Source organism: Chaetodon auriga, chromosome 7 (assembly GCF_051107435.1).
Source record: "Chaetodon auriga isolate fChaAug3 chromosome 7, fChaAug3.hap1, whole genome shotgun sequence".
NCBI classification, from domain to species: domain Eukaryota; kingdom Metazoa; phylum Chordata; class Actinopteri; order Chaetodontiformes; family Chaetodontidae; genus Chaetodon; species Chaetodon auriga.
In genome coordinates, this window is record NC_135080.1 from 3,135,693 (window position 1) to 3,162,915 (window position 27,223).

Below are 27,223 nucleotides of genomic sequence, written 5' to 3' on the forward strand. Positions count from 1 at the left end.
TCTGAAGAAGAGCCAAAAAAACAGAGGAAACAAAACAATGATATAACGATACTGTATTTTAGTATCTGAAAGAAGCAAGATCATATAGAACAACACAAATACCAACTTCACCGTCAAACTAGCTCAGCTCGCTCTGTTCTCCACAAAGGAGATCAAATCAAATCATGTGATAAATGTCAAGCAGACAGAGACGGCACACGCTGTGTTTGACAAGTTATGACTTATGACTTCTGACAAGTACTGGCTTATGAGTTTTCACAACTTATGAATTATGGCCAGGAATCAGAAACATTGAAGCCGGGTTTCATCAATCTTGTGGATAAACTAAAATAATACTGCATCACGTGTGGGACAACTTCACATCTGGCTTCATGACATTCCCTTTGTTTTCAGCCATGACCTTCTTCATCCAAACATGAACTGACTCTTCAGTGCAGCAAAGGCATCACCTCCTGACTGACTGTGGTGATATCAAAAGCTCATTAACACTTTCCCTCAGTGTATTATCATGGAACTCCACACTTAGTGAAACCTAAGAGATGCCAGATGACATATAGACATAAAGACCCACCACTCTGACTCCAACTTACACTTTAAAGATGGCCTCACTAAAGATTAGATCATCAGCTATAAAAACATGATGTGATAAGATAAGGTCTTATGAATTGGACTGAATCCAGCTAAAAAAAACTTGGCTTGATCATCTGGGTGTAAGGAACTTTTTGCTTTCGGCTGAAATGAAATGAAAAAGTTTCTTTGTGTCAATTCACAAGATTAAATCACAAAAGCTCCACATTCTCTCTGGAGTACCACAAGGGTCAATCCTTGGCCCACTACTTTTTAATCTGTGCATGATCACACTTTCATTAAGAATCATAACGTATCCCATCATTCACATTCTTCCAATGACCTTAACCCAACTGCCAACCTGATGCAATGCATTACACATATAGATTATTGGATGGCAAAACACTTCTTACAGCTGAACTTGAATAAAACTGAAATTCCTATTATTGGCCCCAGAAAACAGAGGCCAGAGGCAACTTCATACTTTTTATCATGCAGCCTGAAAGCCAGGGAGCAGGTCAGAAACCTGGGTGTCGTCCTGGGTGCTGCCCGAAAACCACATTTCAAGATTCATATCAGACTCTGAGAGACTGGTTCATGCATTGTGTTCATTTTGAACAGGTTAGATTACTGCAATGTTTGTTTCAGTGGACTCTCAAGACATTAAAAAATGACTTCAGCTCAAATGAAATTAGAGATGTAAACAAATCTGTATAATCAGTGTTTACTCCAGAGATGAAATATAGTAAGAAGTCATATACGTGCCCTGCTGATGATTAACAAAACAGAGGAAAATAAAATGTTTGCAGTTGTTCAATTACAAGCTCATAATTATCCAGACGGGATAATTAGATACATTAACAAACTGTTCAAGAGCAGATACGAGTGAGTAGGAAGGTGAGTGTGTGACAGCAGATGAATCATTATCCCATCACTCCAGCTGGTGAGGATGTGACACTTTTCCTGACATTAGTGGAATGAGAAAAATCTCTCAGCAGACAAGAACTGAACTGCTGTCATGGTTCAAGAAGACCGAACCAGAACACAATATCTGGTTCACGCGAGTCAGCCGGCCTGCTTGTATCACACTCCTGCTGAGTGAATCCCGCTCGGCTCTGATGGAGACGAACTCTGACAACCTCGGCTGGGGAAAAATAAATACTTAATGGTAAAATCCTACAAAATGCCAGACGGAGGAAAATGTAATCCGTGAAACACTGTCAAATGCTTTGATAACTGTGGGTTTTAATAAGGGTTACATGAAACCCCTCCAGCTAAATGCTTGCAGCGTTGCGTCGTTGTTGTGTGCTTGTCATGATTCATGTTTTATGGAAAAGGTTGGTTATTCAGACTGACTCAGATTTTGCTTTAACAAGGGCTGATCAGTCATGAGGCTGCATAGGTTTGAGGATTTATTAAAGCTTTTTGTTCTTACTCCTTAGTGGCTGCTTGGCTCTCTGTGATGAACATAAAGGCTACCGCAGCTCCAAAATGGAAGAAAAACAACAATTACTTGCTTTGAATCTTCTAATAAGTCGACAATGCGCCGTGACCGACCGACTCATTCTTCAAGATGAGTTCATTGGATTCTTATTCTTCAAAGGCAGATTATTAAAACTAGATGTGCTCAATGACTGTGCTGCAGAAAAGCTCAAGAAAGATTTACAGAGGATGTTAAGATGATATTGACTCTTCCTTTATAAAAAAAAAAATAATAATTCTGAATCATTTCTGGAAAGTTTTGGAAAAGAAATACTTCAACAAAATGAATTAAGTTCACTCATTTAACCACTGTGTGTTTCTCTAAGTCAGCGGTCGGTGGAGGTTTCCTTCCCTGTCCAAAGAACAATGTCCCCTGTCCACATTTTGGCCACTAGGGAACAACAGAACTCCAAAACGAGACGACAAACCCACCTGACATATTATCATCTGGCTGTCATGGCTGACATGCTGGCAAACAAACAACTATTTGCACATCTAGCAGACGCAGAGCAATGTTAGCAGAACTGTGTCGTCTGGTGATCTTACATGTCCACTCTGTCAGCTCCTGTTTGTGTTGTGTGGAATTGGGTGATAATTACTTTGGGTTCATCTCTACAGCCTTGATCTCATTACACACTGGCATTAAATTACATGTTAATAAGAATGAACAGTGCAGGTTTAAAGGATAAAACCCACCACTGTTTATTCTACCACATATTATGCCGACACAAAGGAAAAGTTGTTTTTAAGAGCATGCAAGATTTGTTAATCAGGAGTCCACTGTAGTTTCTGAATTCTGATGAGTGGGACATAATGAGCCAGCATCAACAGTTGTCGTGGTCGATGGTTTATTCAGTGTTTCCTGAACTGCTGGGTGGGCTTTAGAGCAGATCCTGTTATTTTTCCTCATGTATATTTGCATTGCTAAGATCATTTCCATTCTTCTATTGTTGCACAAAAAGGGACACCACATGTTCTGTCTCGCTGAGCAAAGGCAATGTTTCATAAGAAAGACAGAAAGAAAGACATTTACTTCACAGCAGATATTCAAGCAGGGTGACAGAGCACAATGGATTCATGGAAAGAGGCTGAGTCACAGCCCATTAACAAACTTAACCAAACTCTAATACCTGAAGCAGCTGGAGAAATAATCACGATAGGTGCTGATTCCTGCTTCTAGGCATGAATTCATCAGTCAAGAAATGTGGGTTTGTAAGAGCAGAAGTAACACACCCCAACCCACAACCACCAGCCTCACTTGGAGCAGTAAAAAAAAAGAGCCAAGCCAACCGCTGTCCTGCACAAGCCAAGGTTATTGCAGTGGCCAAATGGGGCTGGCAGCACATTGGCCCAGCCTGCACTCATACCTCCAAAGACTTGTGTCTCATGGTGTAAAACCACGAGCCCCTGCCCCAGGGAAGAAGGCCGGGTCAAGCCGATGATTACATCAAGAGACGGGGTTGCCAAGTGTTACTACCAATGCCAAATGTCCCGCTCTTTCCCTCACACCTGCTCAATTTGTCATCATTCCCATTCATGCTCTCTCGCTCTTTCTACTGTCTGCACATTCATCATCCTCTGTCCCGCTCACTCAAAGTCAGCCTTTTTCACTCCTGTGCAGACGTTTTCTCTCATGTTTGTTTCATTCACCGCTGATTCCTTTGTCACTCTGAGTCTCTTCAGATTCTCCGAACCCTCCTGACAGTCCAGCGGCACAGCTGTCAGGGTCACACATTACCATCATCAGTCACAACACCACTCAGAGGATGGAGATGATGTATATCAAGCATTTATGTTGCCCTTCAAAAGAGCACAGAAACAGTCCGAGTAATGGAAACCGAGTTAACTGAAGTAGTTCTTCTTCTAATGTGATTTACAGACTGCATCACGACGGAGAGGTAAAGAAAACTCTCTGGGTTTTGTCGCTGAATACTTCAGGCTGACAGTTTCTTCTTCTGAGCACAAATATTCTTTTCCAGCAACATGAAACCTTTTAAATAAGAACGTGGAGGATATGAGTCCAAATGCGTTTAGATTAGTTCACCATTTGTGATTCCTGAGTTCCAGAGCGACGTCACTTTCACACATGCTAATGTTACGAATACAAGGAGCATTTCTCAGTATCTGAATGAACTCTCTGCAGCGTTGGTGTTATCACTGCTACTCGCTGCTGGATTTTACTGGTTTACAGCAAGTTGCCTTATTTCTAAATACTGAAAATGTCCATAATTAAATTACCATGGATGACATGACCCCTCTGCACGTGCAGCCATGTTTGTCTGTACACAGGAAATCCTTCTATCATCTATACTCCAGTCTTTAAGGAGACAGTCTTTCTCATTCAAACATCACTTTTCAGGCCATGATAATTTGTACCATTCATAATTATGCAAAACTTCATATGTGCATCTAAATGACCACAGTGTACAGCAGACCAGGAACTGCTTCTCTGAACCACACGGGGACATAACGACAGTTTCATTTGACAAAAGCTTCCAGTATTTTGGGCCTTTGTTTGCTGCAAACAACTGAAAACCTGAAGCGTGAAAATACTTCTGCTTCCTGCTCGGCTTTGCAGTGATTGATCTTTCAACCGAGACATACAGCGTCCATTCATCTGCTTCAATTCATAACACAGCAAAAGTTAACAGAGCAGATGAGAACAGAGTCTTACCTGCCAGAAGATGGTGTCTATTGTGCTGCCCAGGAAGCCTTCTCTTGTTTCAGACGAGAGGAGTTTTGGTCCGAGGATCGTCATGAACTCGTTGAAATCGACCTGTCCATCACCTGGCGTAATGAAAAAGGACTGGTTGAGAACGACACATGCCCGATGGTGATGTCAAAGCAAACAAAACTCATGCCAGCTCAGTCCTTATCCATCTGATGATCTGATGAATGGTTCTTCTGTGAACGGCAGAGCACCATCCAGGCTGCGACAGAGCGGCAACTTCTCTTGTTTTTGGGACTGAATCTGGACGTGAGTGATGTAATGACATTGCAAAAGGTTTCTACATTTTACATTACACCCTTTGTTTGGGTTTAAAGGGAAACATGGATGCTGTTTGTGTCTGTTGTTATAATCTAGGGCCAGCACGCTTCAAATCACACAGTTCTGAGACAAGAGAATCAAAAAGCAGAGCTCTGACTGGCTCTGTAACGCTGGGTATGGAGCAGATCAAAGATTACAGCGTCTGTACCACCGACAACAAGGAGCTCCTGCTGTGCACATTGATCTAAACTGTCATCACTGCACTGCATTTTATCCCAATTTTGCCATAATTAGCATATGAATCCTTGAGTTAAATGTGTTTTGTGAGGTCACAGTGACCTTTGAACACCAGAATCTAATCAGTTCATTGCTGAGTGTTTACTTGAGCCACATTTGAAGAAATTCGCTCCTGTGCTCTTGGTGTATCTGCAGTGGAAAGTTACCACAGCACCGACGGCGCCTCTGCTCCTGCTCTGACTGTGGCAGCCGCTCTGGGGCCTGCTGGCACTGTAACGTTTAATGCTATTGACTGCATTTTACTCACGCATATTCAGCAGGGCAAATGCAGGGCTACGGGCCAGATGAAGCAGTGCTGAGGTCTGAGGACGTCAGGATGAGAGGATGGATGGATGACAGTGGAGATAAAGGTGGACTAGGTTCAAGGTAAGACAGGGTGAAGTACAGTACTTATGTGTATACTATTAACAGGCTACAAGAAACAGGTGAATTGTGTTAAAGCTCCATATGTGAGAACTTGCTAAAACAGCAAACAGCTCCTCTCAAGAGCTCATTGTTACTCCATGTCGTGTGGTCCAAACTGAAAAACAAATGAGGTAACACTGTGGAACATTTCAGCCTCACCTGAAAAGCCCTGTTTGCTTTTCCTAACACAGCATGCTCGCTCGCATGCCGACTCTCATTTTGATGTATCTGCAGTTTGTGACAGCTCAACGTAATGCACAAAGTCACCGAGTCACTTTCTGTGTCTGTCATATACAAGCCACCTGCTTTTGATCAGCCTCTTCCTGTGCTATGTCACAGCCAAGCATCCTGTTTCAGCTCGAAATGGAGCAATGAATTATTGAAGAAAGATGCAAAATCCTGCTCCCTTTAGTTAAAGTCAATCAAGTCAGATTAAAAAGAAATATGGGATGAAAACGAAATATTGGTTGCTGTTGGTTTGGAGTTCATGCATGCCTACACAGATCCAAAGTTAGTTATTAGAGTCAAAGTTAGAGAGACGTGGCAGCAAGGTCATTAACACCAGAAGGAAAAGGTCACGCGTGATCACTGCTGAAAGACAAAGGCTGGTGCAATGCTGTGATCTGGAACAAAGAAGAGTAGTCATACCTTTCCATGAAGGGCACACAGAGCTCAATTACAATCACATGGATCGGCTCGACGGCAGAGATTAGCAGAGCAGATAACCTATCAGCATCTTCAGCATCAGGTGGGCTCGGCCGCCGAGCTCAGAATCGATGGCTGCGACCGAGGACCCGACGCTCACAGCTGCCCACTTGGCCGAGATACAATCACTATCAAGCCTTCTCATTCATCTGCTAATGCCTCTCCTCCATGCCGCCGTGTCCCTTTGATCGCTGGCTCTTTGTCATTGTGTCAACACACATGCATATGAGAGGCTCATTTCACACAGCGCTCTGTAAATTATCAAAAAAAGAAAAGAAAAGGAAAGCAGGGCAGATTTTTCACACGTCATGTTTGGCAGATTAACAGTATATTGTGACGACCTGTTCTCACATTGTTCTCTAACAAATTCCTTCCAATCAGTGTGTGCTGAGCTGCTTACAGCCCCACGTGATGCCCTGTGGATGTAAGTGAGGACATGAATGAATGAATGAATGAATGAGTAAGTGAATGAATGAGGCTTGTAATGTAATGGTAACAATGTACTTCTTGATTAAATAAATACTGAAAAGGATCATAAAGGTTACTTTAGGGCACCGTGTTACTTTGTGTAAGTAAAGCATTTCTACCATTTTTATTTAATTACTGCATCTTTCAGGATTTTCTGTGAGGGGTTACAGCGTGTATCACTGGTTTTGAAGTTTCAAAGACTGTACACACACAGTCTTTAAGGATTCTGCCTTGAAGGACTCTACAATAAGCTTTAGCCCTGCAATAACAAAAGCCTGTGTGTGAGATTTTCAGTATTTTGCCTCGTACTGGCAAAAGTTTGCTGACACACACCATGTTAGTTCTGTCACACTCGTTCAAGTCAAGGCCTTTCTCTTCAGCTGTTTATCCTAACCTGTTGGATCATATCTGAGTGAGCTGTCTGTATTGAACAGACAGGCTTTTCAGTCCTGAGATCGAACAATGCCCAAAAAAAGAAAACCCTCAGCATTTTGTTAATGACATAAATCATACAAAAAACTTGACTTGAGGCCATTGGATGGGAAAGAGGCTTTCCAAACAACAACTGAAAAAAAGTGTTGATTCAGTACAGAAGCAGGAAGAACAATGAGCACTGAGCGGATAAATAAATAAACAGCGTTACGCTTCACAAACTTCCTGAGACAAAAGCTGCTGTGACCTTCATCAGCTCCGAAAGCAGCCTCGCCTGCTCCTTCAACTCGCAGCAGACGATGCAACAAGACCCGGCCCCGAGGCACAAAGGCAGCTACAGTCTCTTGAGATTCTGAAGCAGATGAGTCAGAAGAGGAATAAAGACGCTCCAACTTCTTAAACTTTAATATCCAGCCTTGAACATCTATAGTATTTCCCTATTCACTGTGAAACTGAAAAGCACTTATCAAAGGCTTTGATAGCAGCATGAAGAACTTTCCCAGTGATCTGACATTTGCATATTGCATTTTCCCATCCCCGCCTTATACAATTTTAAGAGTCTATCCTTAATAAAATGTCAATCACGATGCAGACAGCTTTTTCTGAACCCCGGCTTTGCACAGATGCTGTCTGCAAGAAGGTGTTTTCTTGCCACTGAGGGTTCTCTCCGAGGACAGGACCATCCTCTCCTGCAGCACCAGGTAAGGACGGTGCTGCAGGAACGAAATCATTCAGATCTTATTGTTTTGACAGCAGGAGCCATAAGCTCTCTGAATGTATTGTCATGACACAGTGTGAGATGCATTTTAGCACAGATTCAGCTGCTGCAGCGAGCGATTCATGCAGTCTGGTTGGACAACCTTTATGAAAACAAGGTGTCCAGTATAGATTGACATGAGCACACACTCAGCATGCGTGAATTATTGTATGTATTTCTGTATAAAAACACTTGCTTACTGCGAATCTTTGCAGTTGCCTGTTGAAACCATGCACCTTATGGTATTTACATTTTTACAATGGACAAAATGTGCAGCGTTTTTTTTATGGCCAAGCATGATGTAACACATGGGGGGATCTGCATTGCACAGGACATTTTCACACCTGTGCATGTGTGCTTGTGTGTGTACGTGACTCACCATCCATGTCTAGTCTCTGCATGATGATGGCCAGTTCCACCTCACTGGGCATGTAACCCAGAGAGCGCATGGCCATACCCAGCTCCTGTTTGGAAATGAACCCGTTTCCGTCACGATCCAACACCTTAAACGCCTCCCGGATCTCTGCCAAGATAAACAGGAAATCGACTTAGCATCTAGAGTCAATGCCCAGCCCTCCTGCTCCCACAAACACAAACACTTATTCATGGTCATGTACTGCACTGTGTGTATCAGTCTGCTGGACATTCTTGATACTATTCCTTAAAACTGTATTTTTTGGTATTCCTTTCTTTGGCAGTGACTCACTTCTCACAACTTTGAATTCATCTTGCACTGAATGAAGTCAGCTGGCATTTCACCCTTCCCCCTCGTTCATCATCATCCGCACACCTCTCTCTACCTCCCTCCCTCTCTCTTCCCGTCTGACCCAGCTTTGGATTGTGCGTTATGCAATTGGTCTCGCACCACTGCCTCAAGTTAACAGGATCAATTCCACCCATCGGCTCATTTTCTCCACCTGCTGTCACAGCCTCTGTCATCTCTCCTCGTTTTCGTAACCTTTCCGTGTGCTCCTTTATTTTTTTCGTACCGTGTTTCTTCCTTCATATTTTACAGTATATTTTTAGCCTTAAATTAACAGTATTTCATCATCCAAAGTGACATTCAAATAGTTGGCAAGTTAAACCGGTGGGGTTTGCGTAGGGGCACTTTGCCAGGGTGAAGCCTATGACCTTCAGGATAATGGAACTGTGAATGAAAGGTATTGTAGAATATGGCTCCTACTGGTGTCGCTCTTTGTATAAGAAATCTTCTCACTTCTCATTGGCGTTGCGTCACGTCTGTACACACGGTGTGGTCCTCACGGAGAAAAGTTACGATAATGCTGAATTTATCACCACAGGCTCTGTCGAAGGTTTGTTACGAGTGCGGGATAACTCATCTTATAAGACACGTGTTTTATCTACAAGACGTGGTGACAGGCTCCGCTCAAAGTTATTGTTGTACTTTCACCATCCTAAGAGGCCAGAGATCATAATATCTACTATATCCCTTGAAAAGAAGGTGTCAGGTCAGGTTTTATTTATGGAGCCCAAAGTCATAAATTCCCCTCAGAGAGATGCATCAAAGCGAGGATTGGAAAAAAGTCAGAAACACCCTTTTGAAACAGAGACATATTTTGTCAGCGTTCCCATCCAGTTAATCATCTTGTGAGCCCTCAGATTTATATTGTGACCCCCGAGGGTCTGATCTGGACTGCGGTTATAACTTAACTTGATGAAATTACTTTGTCTTTGGCTGCAGTGTGCAGCAAAAAAAGACCTCTGTGGTTAACCATATTTTCACTTTTCTACTGACCGACACTGGTGAGAAATACTGCAACTGCATGAAAGCTAAAGTGCAGGAATGAACATAATAAAAGACCTTGTAGCCCAACATCAAATTAGAGTTGGGACCGATCCGAAATATCAATACTGACTGGTGCATCTCTGCAGAAAATACCTATTTGGTGAAGCTCATACATAATGTACAGTTTCTGCTAAGAGTCAGTGTAATGTTGGTTCTGCTCAGTGGTATTTACGAAAATTTAGTTTGTAGTGTTATTGTCAATAAAGACTAAAACAAAGACTCGCAGGATTACTTTTGTGAGCACTGTACCTTATTGCCACTTGTGTTTGAAGTATGTCAAAATGATTTTGGAGCCTACGTCCTGCTCACATTACACCAGCGATTCAGGATCAGGACATTACCTCAAAGGTTCCTGTGGAGGTTCCTGGTGATCTACACGTCGTGGGTTTGTTGTCTTAACAGCGGTGCGTATGTGTGTAGCTGCTGAAGCTGCATTTTACTAACCTGACTCACTCTAAAAAATGCTTCACTTGTACACAGTTGAGTCAGCAGCTGGTTCGCTGGCTTCCCAACGTGTGACCAAGTCATCAGTGGACGGAGTCAGCCGGCTTCAATGTGCTTTAATAAATGCATATTTCATAAGTGTGCCTACAGACAGCAGAGGGTGTATGGCAAGAAAAGACAGAGTGACTGACAGGCATCTGGTGTTTTTAAATAGAGGTGGAATGTCACTTCTCTGAAGAACACTATGACTGCATGACATGCATGAGCACACTGTTGAGCAGTGAATAATTTGAGGCTGGATAGACGGTTTAACTCCATCCTTCCCAGGAACAAGACAGGCAGAGTTTTAGTCTCTCAGGGGACGTATAGAGGACATGTCCTGCATATCTCTGCAAGTGTTTGCTCCAGCTCCAACAAAAACTGGCAAATTCACAGCCAAGATTCAAACTCCAATACTCAAAGACCAGGAAAAGCCAGGATTTTATTGCATTATATTATTGTAGTGTAAGTAGACAAAAACAATGCAGCAAAAGACCAGAAAATATCACAGAATTTAAGCACAAAGGAAAAAAAATAATCAATTTTAGCTGAGTGGGAAATGTATTGTTGGGTGTTTCAATATCTTTTCAAGGAACAAACACTTTTTTCTGACTCCCTGACCCAAGAAATTACCAACTGAACCAAAAACCGGTCATTAAGAAACGAGCCCATCAATCACCTTATTATCCTGCTGCACTGCTGTCACTCTGAAGCAGTCTGCTGGCAAATCGCTTGAAACAACAAACCATAAATGGAGCGTAAATTATGAATCGCCTCATAAAATCGAGAGCGGTGTTCTGACTGTGTCGAGTACGTACAGTAGATAATGAGAGGTCACAGTCTCCGACCTGCATCAGCGCAGCATGTTACTGCATCCACAGACAGCTGGTCCACAGCAAATAAGGCACCATCATCATTTGGAACAATGCAAAGTGTTGTTTCACAGATACTATTTTCCAGGACGTGCACACGCAAATGCTGACAAACACACATCAAAGGCACACACACTCTTTTCCCTGTATCATTCATGAGCATCTCATGAATAAACCTATTGATGAGTCAGGCCTTTGTTCAATCCTTTCCCGTGTCTGGAGCGTATTGGAACAGAACGGCATGGAGACTAGGTTTATACATTCAAATGACTCAGTCCATTTCATGCACAAATGCTCCTATCCATCAAAACTCATGGCACACGGGGAAGGCTGAGCTGCTTTCCAACTCAGAATCTGACATCTGGCACACCAATATTTCGACCGAAACGACAGAAGTAACGACAGGCGTCGCAGTAAAACTCCACTTAGAAGGAACAGAATCCTAAAGTGGCAGAGTTTGTTAATTTTGTATGTAAATTACGTCTTGCGGTGTTAAAATGTTTATGAGGGCCTGTGCTTATTGTGAGTATGTCCCTGACTGTGCATGCTTGAATAACTGGCGTCTGTTCACTTGCATTACTCGCAATCTGTATTCATATTCAGCTTTAAAGACGTGTGCACGTTCTGTCACCAGAACTCGAAAGACCACATGATCACATCCAGCAATCTTAGGCGTATGCAAATCGACTTTTCTATGAATGTCAGACAACCTGGAATCACAAGACTCACATATCCTTTAAGACAGCCATCAGCTGTGTATATGTACTTAAATGTACCTTCCATCATGATGCGTCAAATCTTTTGAGCCAGTGTGACTGCAAGCATTCATCTTTTTAGCATGCAAAGAAAGGCAGATGGTTAGACAGTGACACAGTGAAGAGACTCACCACGCCACATTTGACGCCTCACATTTCTTCTTCGACTGAAGAACGTCTTCAGTAACACCATGTCAGCGCAGCGTCCAGGCTTTGAAACCAGCCAGAGACCTTGATTTCTGTTGTATATATCTAATAAGGCAGCGTTTCATTCATCTTTTTTTTTAAAAAAAGTGAGAATTATTTTCAATATTGATTAATCTGACAGTTATTTTACAATGAATAGACGAATCATTTTGCTGATAAAAGTTCAGATAATAGTAAAAAGCCAATCAGTGTTTTTCTTTTTTTGGATTTGGATCTCAGGATCTTCAGATCTGAAAACAGATTTGTTCCATCTTTGGCTTCTGGCACCAGTATCATCAATGATTCTAGGTCCCAGTGGGATTGAGGAGAGGGAGCACACAGTCAGCACCCTGGACAGCTCCCCAAACTCCCACTAAGACTGGTTCTGCCTGCGTGCTGCAGGCAGTCAGCACACACAGTATACCTGGATCCACTGCCACAACCAGTAACTTCAGTCCTGGTACCAGTCCTGTAGGTCTCTCAGCTCAAACACAACCTCTGATTATGTGCCCATGGAGGTGGAAACAAGCTGACTAATGCCGCTGCCCATCAGCCTCCCTGTTCTTTCTCCCTCTCTCCTTCAAGGAAAGTTCAGCACTGGTGGGCTGAGCAGACGCGAGCCTCCCTGCAGGCTTACTGCTGTCTGGTGCAGCTCAGCATACTTAGTGAAAGAGGAGCCTGAGAGCTGAGGAGGATTGCCCTTCCCCTAAACCTTTAATAAAATAACCTATTTTAGCTTTTGGTGTAAAGCCTGTCTCCAGGACTTCTTCATTGCCTGAGATTTACCCTCAACTATCGCTGTGGATACAGATTCAGCTCAACATGTGGAGAAGTGCCTTGATGCTACTAGACTCTGCTGAATATTACGCTGACAGCAGCAGTCTGCAGTTAGAGCCAAACTGGAGCTCACGCTATTCCAATATATAAACATTCCAACTACGCCAGCATACTGTAGACAGTGTAAACAATACACCCTGTGGAAATTACTCTGAGCGAAACTCCAGCTGTACAACATATTTGATGAAAAGTGTGGAGCGCTTTGTTCCCAGTCACAAAGCTCCCTAAAATGCATTCATGTTCTGCTGTTCCCAATGCTGAAGACTTTTAAGTAGAGATTATGTTCAGTTCAGTAAAACCTGACGTGCCTCAGTGTAATTTAACATTTCATTAAGTATTTGCACAAGCAGCTCAGTTTGTCATTTCAGGACACAACACATGCAAGTCTGGCATTTGATTTCTCTGCAAGAATGTAACAACAGTCAAGCAGCAGTATAAAGGTGATTCCTGAAACCTGCACTTTGTCCTTGCCTGCACCATACTGTAACCCAATTTGCATAAATTTGCCCATGAGTGAGACAAAAATTGACTGCTCTTAAATTAACAGCTGAGCTGCAATATGACATACAAATTGCTCTTAGAGGGCACAAAGGATGCACTCCTGTCATGAAGCAAGGGCAGCGCATCTCCGGGACAAAGGCGCCGCAACACACGGCATCAACTGCGCTTCACATTTAGATGAATAAACGACAGCTGAGATGATGAAGAGCCGTTACGTTCAGAAGGAATATGGGATGCTGTTGCTGAGTGTTAAGGAAGAACCACTAGATGAACTCTAACTGGCACTTGGATGTAAACGCTCAAACTTAATCTTCAAAGCCAGTCTTGAGTTGAGTGACAGCTGTGGCGTGTGTTCATATTCACACACTGAAATTTCTATGATCAATGGAACATCTTATGAAGCCTGCTTCAAAGAATTCAATACCAGCCCCACGAGCTACACGTGACGTTTGAAGACCTTGTGCTGGTTTAAAGACCGTACAGCACATTTAGCTCTCTTTGTGCAGTGATGACAAACTCAACTCTAACGACACAACATGAGGTGAAACAGTCACTAAAGAACTGTTACCTCAGCGGCTCAACTGGTATTCATGCAAAGGAATCATCATTGTTGTTTCCTTGACTATAATTTCACAAAAAGAGCAAAATGAGGGCCACAATTTTGTAACTGACATTACAAAGGTGGAGAATACTTCTACCTGCTGCACATCAGTAGTAAGATTCAGCTTCCTCTGAATGACTGATTTATGCAGCTTCTTCTGAGAGATGAAACATTTACAAACTCCAGCTGACTGATTCCACAGCGCGAGCTGTGTGACAGCTTGGCCCACTGCTACCAGCTTTTTAATGGCCCAGGACAAATACAGTAAATTGCTTCTTTAAATACTGTGAGGCAGAAGTGTTGAATGTGCACACTGAGGAGGCTGCGTAAGCTGCACCGGGAAGAAGGAGTCGGCGGGACACATAAAAGATGATGATGATGCAGGTAAGGCTGTTTCTGTTGGACCCAGATGAAAACCTTGTACGTCCAGATTGTCTGCTTCAAATAAATAATTGAGCGTCAAAACTGCCATTTCTGTCACACTACTGACCATAATCACCTGCATCTGCTGGCAAGGCTGTTCTCTTCCCTACATTACATGTGTTTAAGTTAGGCTACAATGTTGTAAGACAGTCCTTGTAGAATAATAATAATAATTATATTCATGATCCAATCACAATCTAATATATAATATAAAAACTATGCTGACAGAGCAGACTGCGCCATAGTGCAGTCAAAAAACATATTATGTAAAATGCGGATTTTCCCTGCAACATGGAGGGAAGTTAAACATTGTACGAAACGTTTTCCCTTCAATTTACCATTAAAATGCTTTGTGGATCAAACAGGAAGTATAATGAGTAATGAGTCCCTTTCTTTGGCCCACATACGTTAAAGCTACATTTAGCATCAGTCGCTACAGCAATTTCTGTTTGCACTGCAACTGATTAACATTTGATTACTATAAGGCAAAATATTTAAGTCAACACTGAGGATCTCTTTAAGTTGATTCATGAGCATTTATCCTCAAGGGACATCACTGCCGAGAGAAATCTGCCACGATCCCAGCAGACTGTGGATGTGTGACATCTGTGTACTCTGGTTTGACTGATTTATGACACTGAGAAAATGGGTGAGATGTTTCATGGGTAAGTGTCTTGGTGACAAACACTTCTTAACTGTTAAGGTATGAATGACTAATTTCTCCCACTCAGATCTCAGATAACTAGAGAGTCAAAACATCTACACCCTCTAGCTGCTGTGATACCACCACTCAACCAACATGTAGTTTATAGTAAATACTGCTCCGGTAATTATACAGTTGACAGGCTACAGTTTCATAGTGTTTACTTGACCTCACGAGGACCCTCTGAACGCAAGCTGCCTCTTATTCACCAAACATCATGAACCCATCGAAACAGAAATGAGAAATTCAGATGCTGCAAATATCTCCATGCATATTAAAACTCCACCCTGACAGAGTATCTGGCTATTACCGTGCGCTGTGCAGCCAATTTTCCAGGCGGCAGCTTAATGTTGCATCAATGGATTAATATTTCGGAGGTCTGGGGGAGTGGAGGTTGTTTGCTGCCTGTGAGGCTGCCACTGCTGACTCCGGCAGACTGTAATTGATCAGGTTTGTGTTCTACAGGCCCAGGTGATTACTCTCAGACAGGTTCCAAAACAAAGGGTTCATAAACACAGCCACAGCACAGACGCGAAGCCAGACAGAGAAGCCAGCAGATGTGAATGCTCCTGGTGTGATAAGCCACCGGGAGAATAATGCATTACTATGCTTTGTTGGTTCAGCTGAGGAGGAGGATGCTGGTTTTGTAGCACTGCATTATCTTTCAAAGCATTACAGACTGAAAACCTGACTTTGATCAGCACCTGTCCTTTAAAACAGTCTACTGTCTGCCCTCCCCGTTGTGGATCTGTTGAGTAACTGGAAATGTTTTCTGAAAAATGAACTTCCATGTGGGTTTGGGATTCCGCAGTGAGTACAGGCTTATTGCCCGAAAACGTTCCTTTTTTTTACGCAGTGGCTCCCACTGTGTGACCGTCTGATCCGCCTTAAAAATCACATGACTGACTGTCGTTCTCCTCTTGTCCTCTGGTTCATTACCTTTGCACACATTTGATTTGATACTGTACAGTCAAAGATCTTCGACATCTCTGTCACTCTTCTAGTGCAGCGAATATCTGCTTCCCTTAGTTTTGGTTCTGCATCCCCCTCAAGCTGGCATGACTAAACACAAAGCTGCAGTGAGTTTTTCATAACACACATGCAGCACTATGTTCCAGGTGCAGCTACTAACTGAGTTGCCTTTGTTGTGCTACCTCTTGAGAATAAAATGTGCTTAGATTAAACAAAATAAATGCATTACCTTAAAACAAATTCATCAAGTTTGTTACACAAAATATAATCTGCTCATCTTCATTTGTAGTAAAATGCTGCCAATGATTACGGGGGTAGAAATGGAGGCAGCAGCAGCAGCCAAATCACTTTAAATAGACATTAAGAAGAAGGCAGGACAGCAGCCAGGCGCTTCACGGAGAAGCCTTACCGTCAAGCTCCTCCACAGAGATGCTGGCCAGCACGTCGCTGTCGCTGTCCGACAGCGAGCGGCTCAGGTAGTTCCCTTTGTAGAGCAGGCCTGCCGTCACATGGTGGAACGGCATCTTCTCCCTGAGAGAAGACAGAAGGAAACATTTAGACAGCAGCGGAGAGACGAGGGGAGCTGAGGAGATTTATCCCTCTGTGGGGTTTTTTTTTGAAGATTAATTCTTAACACAAACACCAATTAAAAGCTCCACACATGAGGGTGATTTTACATCATCATCTGTTATCAGGCATTATAATGAGCCACTTATCAAGGATAAAGCTATGAGAACTGACCTGTGAGGTGCATAAATCCTCTTTTCAAACAAACTTGAAGCATAGAAAAGCATCAAATGTGAACCCATAACCAGCAACAGGGAGCTGGTTGGCCCATTTGTGATATTGGTGAAGCTCAAACACATTAACGTCCAAGGGGCACAGCATAAACGAGATCCATAAATGAAGCAGAACTCATTCGCTAAATGGGAAGTGACACAGTGGGGGAACTCATAACTAGAGGTAAATGTAGTAAATGTGTGTGTGTGTGTGTGTGTGTGTGTGTGTGTGCCAGAGTGAGAGCATGCACGTGTGTACTGTTCTGGATGTGCAAATATGACTGAGGCAATTAATTATTCAATAAATCGAAGCCTAAGGGCACAGGAGGAAAATAAGAGCACGCGGAGCAGAAAGATTTGGGTGCCTACTTCCTTCTCTCTAATTGGATTTCGTCTCGATGAGCACTTGGAGGAGATGCTCCTGCGACAGAACGAGGAGCTGAAGATGGGCTGAGACATTACAGAGAGGGAGCAGTGCAGAACGCTGGACTGCTCCGAAGCATTTATAAAAAAAAAAAAAACCTCAGGCTAGCTCTTCAGTTCATCCTGCAGGATGGAAGCATGCATGCTGCTAGATAAAAGTAAGAGATAAATACAAACATGTCGATGGACAGTCGAGCCACCTCTCCAGACCTGAGGCTTTGTAGAAATACACCCTTTATGGTAGACTTAGCCTTTATTTAGTTATGAATGTTTTGTTGTTAATGTTAATGTAAGTCATTAGAATTGGTATTTTCCACTACTTAATACAGAGCAACACAAAAAGTCAGAGAACATATAAACAGACAAACTTTTTGGTTTTGGCAAAATGAATCGGCAGATATGAAAACTGTAGGCGGGACTGAATTAGCATAAAAAGACTGTCATGTGTTGCATCACATCTGAGTCGAATCAATCAAGTTGGACGTGAAAGAACCAGTTCAGTGTTCAAGTTGAACAGATGCAAAGTGAATGTCTCTCAGAAGTCAAAGGAAATTATGAGGGAATATCTGCTCAAAAACTGATAAAACAGATCTTTAATTGTAGTTTTTGCTACCATAGGCTCCTTCTGGAGGCTTGTCCAGCACCTATCAATGCTCATGTTTCAGCGGCTCGAGCTGTCAGCCACCTGTTACCTCACAAATTGAAAACTGCTGCCTGCATATTTCTTGTTTGTCAGTTTAATAAGAACGCATATCAAGACGTCTGCAACTGTGCCTAAAGCCTTCATGTGACCAGCTTTCCCTGCACGTAATGTCAGGATTTTTCATTCTCTAATTCATCAATTATTCAGCCATCTCTCAGCTGTCATTATGAATATTACAATCATCGCTCTTGTCCGTTCTCTCCATATTGTTACGAGCCGACCCGTATAGCTGCTTCACGCAGGCGTGTGTGCGATCTGAGGTTTAGTGATCAGAAAGATTTACCATGCAGGGACAGAATTTACATACATTTCATTACAGTAAACTCCTCAGGCCCAGACTGTGCACTCAGTGTTACATAACTCAGTGGCTTATTTTGGGAACATGAATTATTTTGAAAAGTTGAGAGTGGAGGGAAAAAAATCGAAGACAGCAACGTTATGTGGCTGAAACCTTCGCCCTGCGGCTTCGCATTGGCAAAAGTCACCTATGTGTGTGTGCTTGATGTGTTCTGTGTGTGTACTCAGCGTTTCTGTCGCTTCGGCTCTGAATTCTTAACTAATCTGCTTATACGGCTAAAAGCTCACACCAACCGGCGCTGAACAGAGGACGGACATGGGTTTTAGCAACAAGGACCTGAATGAGGAAAGTCGAAGCAAACGAACTCCGAGACCTGATGAACAGCTGCTCTGTTCTCGATGGACGCTGTGGTGACAGTTTTCTCAACTGATTCAGGGTTTCCTGCTTTGTCCTGTTTGAGAACATTTTGATTTGAATATCTTTGACTTCTGGACTGTCAGTCAGACAAATTACAAAATGTAATTTGTTAAATTAAGCGTAGCGTCAGGATGATCGTTGAAGTCACGCTGATTGGCATCACCTGCTTCATGTAAGCTTCACTCTCAGCGGCTCATCAACAGCTGTGAGGCTCGCGACATCCAATCATATTCATGCAGGTGTGCACCATGGACATTTGCTTGGACGACACCTCAACCTCCCCTTCATGAGGTGTTTGTTGATACTATCTCTCAAGATTTTCATCTAAATAAATGACAAGTCACTATCGCCAAATGAGTTAACACAGCGTCAGAGCCTGTGGTCTAAGTATTGCAATATTTAGATTTTTGCAGTATTAAGAGTGTTCATGCAGTATTGCAGCGTTCAGGTATGAAGCTGTCAGTCTTGACATTGCTGGAAAACTGCTGTGTTAAGTTACTGCTAATGCAAACTCCCATCAGATTTACTTGCTGTTACCACCAGTAACTACAGGCGAGAGCGAATCAACCAGGACTGAAATCTCACACCTTGACAGCCGCACACGACTTTGCAAAGATGATTTCTTAGAGAGCACGACACAGAAACACCTTTTGTGTCACTCAACATCACCAATTACATGTACCGACATACAATAACTAAAAAAGTGAGTCTGCAAGCTGACAACAAAGGTGCAGTCGTGCCAAAGAGCACAGAGAGAACGTGGCACATTAACAGGAGACGTTACTGCAATATTTCAATATAATATCTCACAAGGATATAATGTTTATTAATGCAGCAGATGAGCTGAGCTGTGAGATAATGTGCTGAAGCAGTAAAATAACTGATCTCCAGCCCCTTAGGAAGACAGCGTTGAACATAGCTGTTCACATCCTTAAGCATCATTACACTTGATTAAATTGATCAAGGTCTCAGATGAACAAGCTAATTTGCCCTTCAGGAGCAGAGCAACATACAGTAATCACTTAATTCAGGAAGTTATCACCATAGCCTCAACCAAGACCACATCTAATCTTTTTTCCTCATCAAATCGCTATTCCCTGCACACTGTGATATATCAGTTCAATAGAAAAGGAGGCGAGGATTCTGGGATTTAATAGCCAGATTGACTGGATGATAAAAATGAGCCATAGAAATGACTTAGAGGTGGTACCTCAGTGCATTAGTGAGCACGCTGCTTTGATGAATTCCTCATTCCCAACTCTTTGAGCAAATGATTGAGGTACTTTTTCTTTCCTGCAGGGATGCAATGAACAATTAGTTTCACTGCTGATTCGTTATTTGAGTGATCAATTCATTGTTTATTCTTTAAAATACCATAAAATTGTGACAAAACGCTCATTACAGTTTCCCAGATTCCAAAGAATCTCTGAACAGTGTTTGATTTACAACCATATAAAACTGAGAAAAGCTGATCCATTAATCAACTAATTGTTTCAGGCTTTGGTCGTTAGCTTTAAGTAGACTGTAAAGAAGCCGCTTTGTGTGAAAGTACGGAGGCCTGAAAAGGATAAACAGTTAAAGTGGAGCTGTTGCATCCGGGCTGGCAAGAACATTGAATGAATGTGTAAAACCACACATGAACGTGACACTAAAAGCAGAATAAATCTGCCCCAGTTTTATGGGATAGTCACTCAAATTTTACATCGCTTTGAGCCCATTAGCTAATGCTGTTACTCACCCACTGAAAGTTACTTCGGGTAAGTCGGAACACGCGTTTGTTGATGGCTGCACTAGCTGTGATTGGGCTTGTGGAATTGAATCACAGGGACACACTCCACCACTTAGGCCTGAATATGTTTCCGGACTGCCATGAACCTGTTATTCATTTCTTAGAGCCAACCAGCCGAGACAAAGTGAGGATCTCAAACGTCAAAGAGGGGCTGCTCCGGTCGCATGGACGTGGTTTAGACGTGAAAAGACTGACACAGACCACAAAAATCGAAATGATTGAATTACCTGATTAAGTCTCAACGTGTTCAATGCTCCTGATCAAAAAGGTCCAAGTTCAGCAGACAGCACAAAGAAATTAATATGTAGATGAGGTGATGCAGGGAGGATGGCTGCAGTCAGAACAGAGAAAACATCCATCGGACTGACTGCGGTGTGAACGGACGGCACAGATTTCTCTGCAAAGTCTCCTGTTTTTAAAGACAATTTCTGCTGAAAATGGTGAACTTGAGAAAATAAAAACTATTCAGCACTTATGTAATCTTGTTTTCTTTTTAAAGTGTATTTCCACTCACCCGCGGTAAAACCATTTCAAGGTAGCCCGACAGTAGACAAACAATTACTGCGTCATTAAAGCTCTTTTAAGTCTTTCCACCGTTGTTAAGACTGGGTCATGGCAAAACTGAACCCAATTACAGCAGAGACATAAATAAAACCACCTCCACGGAAGTTGTGAGCATGCCTTTCAGGGGAAGCACTGCTCGTACTGACACTTCAAGGATAAGACAAAGATGACATGACTAATAAAAACACTTTGACCCTGAAGGAAGAAGCACTAAGCCGCAATTACGCTGCTGCCATTAAAATGCTGCATGTCCTCAAAGAACCCGCGAGAAGGTGTGATGAACTCGTTCCTCTTCTTGTGTCCTACAGCTCGATTAGTGTCACACCATAACATACCTTAACAGAGATCCGTGCCGGGACACTGAGAAACAGAAAGGCATCAGATAAATTAATATTTTTCTTTTGTAAAAATGCTAAAAAATGCAAATCAAAAGCTCTGAGAATAAAAAATGCATCACATCACACCCAAAGCAATTAAATTTACAATGATACAAAACAGAAAAATTCTCAGATTTGAGAACCCAGAAGGAGCAAATGTTCACTGTGTTTGCTCGATAAATCACTGAAACAATGAATTGATTATCAAAACTGTTGTCACTAAATTTTCTGTCAGTTAAATAACTGATAAATTGTCAAAGCATATGATTGAAATATATTGCACTTGAGCAGCAAACAGACTATTTATACATGCTGTTCTTCTCCTCTGTATGAAGTTTTACAGGTCACTGAGACCTGGAAGTGTCAAACCTCTCTTTCTGTAAGACATGAATAATCAAACCCACAACCACTCCAGAGCACCAAGCCAGTCCTCGGTTCTGAGTCTTGACTACTGGAGAGACTGCGACCTGATGAAAAGAGCACAGCTTCGCTCAAAGCTTTCTGCATGACAAGGAGGCCAGATGGCAATTTCTCACATCAGGCCCTGCAGCACAACAGCCAATAGCAATGGGCCGATACTGAAGGGGACACTGTGGGAACACTGTGTACCTACAGCAGACCCTCCAGCCATAAAATCAACGGTGAAAAGAGGACGGTGACATCTGGTGAGTTTGTCTAAAAATGTGCGTGAGAAAAGACCCCAGTCCTGATTTAAATACACCAAACCATCAGCACGATGTCGTTCCTCTTTCAAGGAACAAAAAAGACTAAATTTCCATAACACTGACGAATTGGCATTCCATCCCCTCACTGAGAAACTGCTGAACTATAATACCAAAAGAAAGGTGAGCTTCGCTCTAAGTGCAAATCCACAATGAATTATACACAGCACTTAGCACCTTCTGCGCTGCTCTCTGCCACTGCAAATTCCTTTTGGATCACATTATCAGAGATGTGACAGCAACCAAGAAAAACACCTGCCAAGACATCACAGATTGAGGTGTGGCCACGTTAGCAGAACACTTAAAGACCCCCTCCAATGAAAATCGAGTTTGTGACCCTATCAACATGCCCATAGGTTTTGTTTTGTTTTTTTATGCTACAAGACGTATCATCAGCGGAATAAACGGCCAAAGCCATGGCTGAGTATTATCGCCTTGAGCTGCAGTGGACCAATGACAGTCTGACAAACACAGATTCAAACAGCCAGAGTTTTGTTCATAACACATCTAAGCAACCAATCAGGTCAACTTCCAGGGTGGGGCGATGAAGAGAGGAGGGGACTCAGAGGAGAAGCCAGGTGTAGCTACGTATCGGTAATTAGCAAGTTACGCATCACTATTTTCAAACCGATGGCAGAGACGTACGCTGCTCCATCCATTTTTCATCTGTCCTGGGGACACAGTGAGTACCAGGACCAAGTTTTATCTGCTGACTGTCTCCAAACACATCTGAGGTGTGCTAGTTAATGTTAGCCAATGTTAGCCCGCCAGGTTACATGATGATTCAGGTTGAACGCTGACAGGATGTTCTATGTGGCTTGAGGGGGGGGGGGGATGAAGAAAGCTACAGCAAACTTCACTCCAGGTTGTCAGATAGCTGCTGATGACGGTGTTTGATCAGCAGAGTGGAAGCTGCAGGCGGGCGGCGGAGGGGTGGGCGGACACGGAGGCGGGACTGCTTAGATCCGTGCATATGAAGGCAAAGGTGTAGAGCTACATCTGAGCCAATGTAAGGCATGAAGGGATGTTTTCTTCACGGAGAAAAATCCTAAACATGTAATATTGATGAAGGGGGGTGAGTTTTTCGGAGTTCAATCAACGCCCGCAGAGGAAGTTTACTTTTTTTTTTCTACCCATAGAGGCAAGTGGAGCAGCAAGTTTTGAGTGTGGTTTTACCACTTTTGCCATTTTTTCTCACTGCTGCAAAAAAATAAAAAAAATACAGCACAAACAGCAACTGTTCATAAAAAATAACCAGTTCGGAAAATTACAGCACCTTTAAAACCCAGCCAAGATGATGATTTCTGTGGAATATAAAAACTTTCAATCAGGTCACAAGCGAGGTATTCTGGTCACACTTCAGCTTTATTGACAGTCCTGGTGGTGTTTCCATGTAGGGAGGCAGCACGGTGCCATCTGATGACTCTGTCCACTGATGGATCGGTGTAAACACAGCGAGCCTTAGACAACACGAACACTGCTGCAGCAAACACAGGACGGAGAAGCTAAAATCATGGATGTAAAAACCAGTTCCATCTAGACAATCGCAATTAAGACGGATTAATTAGCAACAGCTTTTGATCACCAAACCATAAGGCATGTAAGACTGATACCAAGTTATCCAGCACACACAGCAAAACAAGTGCGTTTACCAAAATCTGTGCCTGTATGTAAATAATGTTCTCACAATGCATTCGTAACACACGCCTGAACCTTCTGTAAGAGCAATTTTTGGCTGAATGGCTTTCCAGCTATGGACTGTAGAGACACACAAGGTGCCTCAAAATGCAGCCAACTGGGCGCAAAGACAATTCATCAAAGCATCACTGCAAACAGGAGTCAACCGCTCAAACTGAGAGAAGAGAAGGGAGCGTCCCACAGAAGTGCCACCTCTCTGCACACATTACCGGCTGCTTCCTGCAGCAACAGACTGTTTCTCCTTCTCTCCGTCTCTCCCATGCTGACTCTTACCCATACTGGTGGCTTTGACTGTACTCGGCGGGATCCTGCAGCACAACAGGCTCCCTCGCCGGACTCTCCATCACGTCCACCTCCCCGTCCCTCAGGTACGGGTTGCCCGGCAAGTCTCCATTCACCTCATAATGTGTCCCCGGTGGCGGCATGCCGGCGGGCTCCACTGTCTGAGGATCGGGCTCTGTGACCTCCTCCTCCATCAGACTCTTAGATGCAGCAGTGCCTCCAGCAGCAGCGGGAGACTGCCTGTCCACAAAGCACTGAGCCCGGGCTGCCTCCACAGTTTGGGCTTGTCCCAGAGCAGCGGCATCGGTTCCCAGAAACCCGTTGTTAATATTTGAGCAGTGAGAGCAGCAGGTACGACAGCTCCTCTCATACTCCTCTCCTTGGCTCCTGACTTACACCCTCCCACCCTCCCTCTCTGTGACTCCCTCTCTCCCCCTTTGCTCTCTCACTCACTCTCCAGAGCAAACATTCCTCCACATGGGGAGACAGAGTGGAGGGCTCATTAGTGAGTCCCAATGACAGACTCAGCCCTGCCTGCCTGCCTGCCTGCCTGCCTGCCTGCGGCTGTGCTCACAAAACACACAGGGAGAGGCTAAGGAGAGGGAGAACCATAGAGGTAAGAAGAGAGAGAGAGAGGCAGAGACTCAGACAAGAACAGAGAGACAGAGGAAAGGCAGACAGTCAAATGAGGAATGACAGACAAGTGGGAGCTGACAAAAAAAGAAAAAGACAAAGGATTGACAGATAAGGTGTAAGAACAAAAGACTGTTTGTGAGTGCGTGTGCAGGGAGAATGCGAGCGCGCACACACACACCGCCGTTATATCCCGGTGGATTGTGCTTACAGTGCGCTCTGCAGGTCAACACTGGGATGCTGTGAAGGCACATCACACAGAGAGCGACACATCTCCGGGAGAGCGCGCCGTGCGTAACAGCGTACGCCACCGTGTGCAGCAAGAAGAGCGCGCGCTGGACGCTGCGCAACGGGAGGATGGTGATGGTGATGGTGATGGTGGGTGGGTGGGTGGGAGCCGGCCGGAGGGGGGTCTACAGCGAGAGCACTGCTGAGCCCCTTCTCAGCTCCGGTGCATCACATCGACCTCCAACGCGTACACATACTTCCTGTGAGCTGCTCGTCATCAGTGTGACAGCCACTATCACCGCCAACAGGCGTTACTGTCGGTGTTCCCATAAAGACGTTTTACTCATTATGTTGTCTTTCGGTAGAGTGAAAGAATCATGATGCTGCCTCAAAAGATTCACACAAGCTTATATCTGTCCCTGAAAGCAGCCCGTCGTGTTGAAAACGCGGGATGTCTCCATTTTAAGCAGGTCAATGATCAATAATCAATTAAAAAAACTTTATGACACACGAATCAGAACATTTTGTCGCCGCAGTCTCTGACAAACCTCATTACACAAAAAAAGTACAGCAGGGCTATTCTTTGACTTATTTTCTCGCCTGTGTCTCACACGTTGTCCACAGCATTCATCACCTGCTGAGACGTTTGAAGGAATGAAAACTGGAGCAGACATTAAGACAGGCTCTTCTGATTGGACACCCTCAGGTCCTGACCGATCCGAGCAGGTGTGGGCCTGCACGAGCATCGATATGCTGGAATAATCAGCTACAGCCTATTCATTTCCCACTCAGGTTAATTTATTGTCTAATTTCTCCAATTTACCTTTGAGGGTGTTGAGTGTCTGAGGTGATCAGTCAAATCCGTTAATCGATGGCCGCAGTACAGGATCCAGTTTACAGACTTGTGGTGGACTCCTCAGTCAGCCTCGTTGATCGATCCGGGCTGCTTGTTGCGTTAGCAGAGAATTAATCCTTTATTTCGGGAATGCAGTGCAATCATTTCCTTCCCATCGCAGGCAGATGAAGAGTCGCTCCGGATGGTTTGTGTGTGTTTCTTCTGACACAAAGTCCAGCAGCAGTATCAGCGCGCCGCGCGCTCGATCGAGTTGCACTTTTCGCCAAACTCTCATCAATTTTTCATTTCTGCTCTCTTTCCACGTCGGACGCGGTTAAATTCACGCGTGGTGAAGTCTGGTCAGAGGAGAGCCTTTAAATGCAAAGGTCCGTTCATTTAAAGTAAGATCCCATGAACTGAAGATCCACACACACACACACACAGGTGCGGAGCGTCGGTAAGATTGATGAGAGCAGCCCGGCGGCTAAAGGAGACGCTCCAACCCAAATCAATACGCAATCGAACAGGAGAGCAGCGATTGGCTGTTTTTACTCTTGTTTGTCTCTGTAGGTTTATTGTGTCATTTTCAGCCGGTCAAACTCTTCTCGCTCCGTTTAGAAACAGTTAACCGGCCACATTTCTTCAACACTATTCCGCCTCTTCCTCAGCTCTAAATTTTAAAAGTGAACCTGTGTCAAACAAAACAAAACAAGAGAGTATTTTCCGGTGATATCTTTCAAAATAATGCCGTCTGTCGGCTTCAAAAACACAATATTTCACCACTGCTGAACGAAATTAATGCTTCTCTTCATAACTGATCTAAAAGGTAATTTTTCTTCTATTTGTTTGCTCTTAATTTTCCCACAATTTGGTTTTACGGTTTAATTTCCAGAGTTAAATCGCTCAGTTTCCGGTAATCTCGTTTTTTCTGCTGAACATGACAGAACTTACAAGTACTTTTTCAAATGGCACCGCTTGATATTTAGTTTTTTCTTGTAGCTGTTGTTGAATCAGAAATGGATATAAGTTGGTGAAAATCATACGTTTTCACTTTTTCATTGTGGTCGGTGTTTGCCTCCGTAATTTACGCACATTTTCGTTTACAGACAAGCTCCAACTGCAAAAAGCGCTTATTTAATTGGCTCTAATCTGGTTTGGATAGAAACAAGTGGATCAACTGTAGAAACATTTAGCTCATTTTCCTCAAAGGGACGATAAATCTTAAAAACATAT

The 27,223-nt window shown here is 43.4% G+C and overlaps 1 protein-coding gene across 2 annotated transcripts in view; it reads right to left on the reverse strand.

The window, feature by feature from the left end:
* The window catches only part of caln1 (calneuron 1), a 50,134-nt gene extending 23,426 nt beyond the window's left edge, over positions 1–26,708 (reverse strand). Inside the window, exons 1-4 of one of the 2 annotated variants that reach the window (XM_076735038.1) lie at positions 25,979–26,708; positions 16,652–16,773; positions 8,482–8,625; positions 4,724–4,836 (exon numbers count right to left, since the gene is read on the reverse strand). In XM_076735038.1, coding sequence (XP_076591153.1) covers positions 4,724–4,836; positions 8,482–8,625; positions 16,652–16,766 — 372 coding nt within the window. In that variant the 5' untranslated portion in view covers positions 16,767–16,773; positions 25,979–26,708. Of the gene's footprint in view, positions 1–4,723; positions 4,837–8,481; positions 8,626–16,651; positions 16,774–24,285; positions 25,097–25,978 lie in introns of those variants that run through there. The other variant, XM_076735037.1, reaches the window with a different exon arrangement.
* Between the last annotated feature and the right edge of the window lie 515 nt (positions 26,709–27,223).